The sequence below is a fragment of the Atta colombica genome, unplaced genomic scaffold (genome assembly GCF_001594045.1).
Source record: "Atta colombica isolate Treedump-2 unplaced genomic scaffold, Acol1.0 scaffold238, whole genome shotgun sequence".
Lineage (NCBI taxonomy): Eukaryota > Metazoa > Arthropoda > Insecta > Hymenoptera > Formicidae > Atta > Atta colombica.
In genome coordinates this window covers 1,377,172-1,379,287 of record NW_017259336.1, presented here as the reverse complement: position 1 = coordinate 1,379,287, position 2,116 = coordinate 1,377,172, and the positions used below count along the sequence as shown (strand labels likewise).

General features: G+C 26.6%; 1 protein-coding gene across 1 annotated transcript in view; it reads left to right on the top strand.

Annotated features, from left to right (window-relative positions):
- The window catches only part of LOC108688746 (elongation factor Tu, mitochondrial-like), a 5,191-nt gene that overhangs the window by 1,157 nt on the left and 1,918 nt on the right, over positions 1–2,116 (top strand). Inside the window, exons 2-3 of the mRNA XM_018195108.1 lie at positions 339–456; positions 660–712. Coding sequence (XP_018050597.1) covers positions 420–456; positions 660–712 — 90 coding nt within the window. The 5' untranslated portion in view covers positions 339–419. The remainder of the gene's footprint in view (positions 1–338; positions 457–659; positions 713–2,116) is intronic.

The window sequence follows — 2,116 nt, the reverse complement described above, 5'->3', positions numbered from 1 at the left end:
TAATATAAAAATATATACGATATATACAATATATATATATATAATATATACAAAAAAATAAGTATTTTGTTTAGCTTAAATTTAAAAATAAAATGAGATTTTAATATTTAATTAACTCTACATTACATTCTATACTTCAAATAAAGTAATTTAAAAAACAAAAAAGCCATAAAAAAAGTGTGATGATGAGAAACATTTGATTAGTAATATCTTTCTAAATTCCCTAATTATTAAATTGGCGATAAATATCTAGATATTATCCAAAGTCTTTAGTCAACACACTTTCCTCTCTTCACGTTGGAAATGGTTGAAAAGCATTGGATATTGGATTTTTTTAGCGCTTCAGATTGGCAACATTGGTTACCGTCACCCTGCTTTAGCACGTCTCTACTTTCTAGTATTTCTAACCATAAAGAAACATGGCACTTATTTCCTCAAGGGTGATGTTTAATCCCGGTAAGTGTAAAATACCTAATACAAAACATGTTCACGATAGCAACAGAATTTTAAGGCGAATTTTCGCCGATCGTTTTAGCATTTTTTTCTACTGAAATGTTTAAACCGATTATTATATACGATTGTCATTGCAGGAGAGATAAGGTTAAGTGCCGATAGTAATAAAATGCTTGTTTTTCATCACGCAAATCTTTCTGTTTCAGTGTTAAAACAAACTCTCAAGCAAATTATCTTCGCAAAGCAACTGCTAAAATGTGTAAGTGGATGGTTGTCATGAACAATCCCTTAATTCTTTGGATTTGTGGTCAACAATGGCGATTCTCAATAATCGCATAATGCTAACACTATTTCTTCTCTTTTTCATAATGTTGATTCTATAATAAGTTGATAGTTGGAAATCTTAAGTATTAAACAGTCTTAATTTAAATAGATGATTTTTAACAAGTTAATTGTAGAACAAATTGTTTAACTCGACTAATATAATAGAAAGGAAAAAAGTTGAATTTGGCCAGTCTTAAAAAAATTGGTAGTCTTATGCCCATATTCATATCGGACGTGGACTTCCTTAAATTTATCTTTAGATGCTCAGCAACCAATGAAATAATTCGTAGAATATATAAAGATAAATTTAAGAATGCCTTAAATATAAGGCCTGACTATAAATACGAGTATTAGAGTACTATTTCATTTATGTGTTTTTGTCATATAACAATGTGTACAGGATAGTGAGTCCTGGATCTCTCTATTCCATAATCAATCAACAGCCTCGAAAAATTTGTGGTACAGCAATCACACAATTATATATTCTGTAATAGGTTATTAGTAATAAATCAGAAGTCAGAAACTAAAAATTGACAAATTAAAGTCAATCAATTACTCTTCTCACATTCGACTATAATAATTTATTGTAGAACCATCATAAGATTTAGGATTCATTACCAACTCATTGTAAGATCAGCTTAAGAACTTTTATACATTAGTTCTTAAATTGTTATTTATGAAATTTTATAAATGAGCACTGCTTTGATCAATAATTTTCAATTTTAATAAAAATCATGTTTTTACATTATATGTTAAAATATGTATGGAATGAGGCATATGGGCCCTTAAAGTGTTATAAGCTGTGTAACATATTTTATGTGTATCATTTTTTAAAAGCAGCTGTGTTTACATCAATTGATTTATTTCATTGTTTTGTGGATAAAGGTGTTAAGATATGTTTATCAAAAAAATAGTATCTACTATACACAAGATATTTAATATTTTATATGCTAGAATAAAGTACTACATTTTGTAATTAATTTTTTAATGTGTACTTTAATACTCTTATACACAGAATAATATAGTGTCATACACAGAATAATCTTTCGACTTCGAAAAATTGATTTTTTTTTGTTTTATCATTATTATCCTCCTTAAAATCATTCAATTTTTGTTTGAACATATTTTTAATTCAATGCATACTTTCAGGGATAATACTTGTAATACTTTAAATGCATCACTCTGTATATAGTTTGATTTTACTAATTTTTTTTATTTTTATATTTCATTAATTTACTGTCTAACATAAATGCGTTCATATATTGGCCATCTTTTGATATATGCTGCCAATATGAACATGTATAGTAATGTATAATAATGTAAATTATAGATTTTAATA